This window comes from Penaeus monodon, chromosome 33 (genome assembly GCF_015228065.2).
Source record: "Penaeus monodon isolate SGIC_2016 chromosome 33, NSTDA_Pmon_1, whole genome shotgun sequence".
NCBI classification, from domain to species: Eukaryota; Metazoa; Arthropoda; class Malacostraca; order Decapoda; family Penaeidae; genus Penaeus; species Penaeus monodon.
This window is the reverse complement of record NC_051418.1, coordinates 33171711-33172378: the sequence shown is the minus strand read 5'-3', so window position 1 is coordinate 33172378 and position 668 is coordinate 33171711. Positions and strand designations below refer to the sequence as shown.

Sequence of the window (668 nt, the reverse complement as noted above, 5' to 3'; positions counted from 1 at the left end):
CATTCTTACACCCCATTGGTATATATCAGAGACCCACTGACATGCATTTGAATAAGACGTCAAATTGACTTTCACTTCTCGTGTCTGTCTTTTTCTTTTCTTATATAAATTTAATTCATAAACTCCCTCATGTACTGTCATTTTGATGTTATTTACTATCATTTCAATATTACATTTTCCTTCTCTTTTGCTAATTTACCATAAGAATTACAAGTAACCAAAACTAAGATGTTGTTCATATAAATCAGCCAAGCTAAACTTAACAAACAGTATAATCAGTGAAAAGCAATTGTCCCATATTATTCATTTCTCAGAAAATCACTTCTTGCAATTGATCTCACGTTCTGCGAACAAGCATGACTTATTAACATGCAGTTTCTGTATCTGTAGTTGACAGTCTTGCAATAAAATCCTATAACACAGCTTTGTTATCATTACAGGGCTACCGTTCTAGGTCATTACTGTCTTTGAACTTTGCGGTATGTAACACCTCGAAAGACACTGTAGCTTCTGTATCACTTACGTTGTTTGTTGCGTCAGTCTGTGGTGGTGTAGTACCTCTGTTCACTCTGGGATTGTTGCTATAGAGCTAGATCTAGTAATCTAATTGTATTTTCATAACAGTTTCCTTCTAAAAGCCCTTATATGTTTTATGAACCCTTACATTG

General features: G+C 34.3%; 1 protein-coding gene across 1 annotated transcript in view; it reads left to right on the top strand.

Moving 5' to 3' along the window:
* The window catches only part of LOC119594413 (tyrosine-protein kinase Fer-like), a gene marked incomplete in the record, with an annotated part of 99029 nt that overhangs the window by 93185 nt on the left and 5176 nt on the right, over window positions 1–668 (top strand). The window contains 1 exon segment of the mRNA XM_037943474.1: window positions 441–479. Within this exon segment, the coding sequence (XP_037799402.1) occupies window positions 441–479 (39 nt within the window).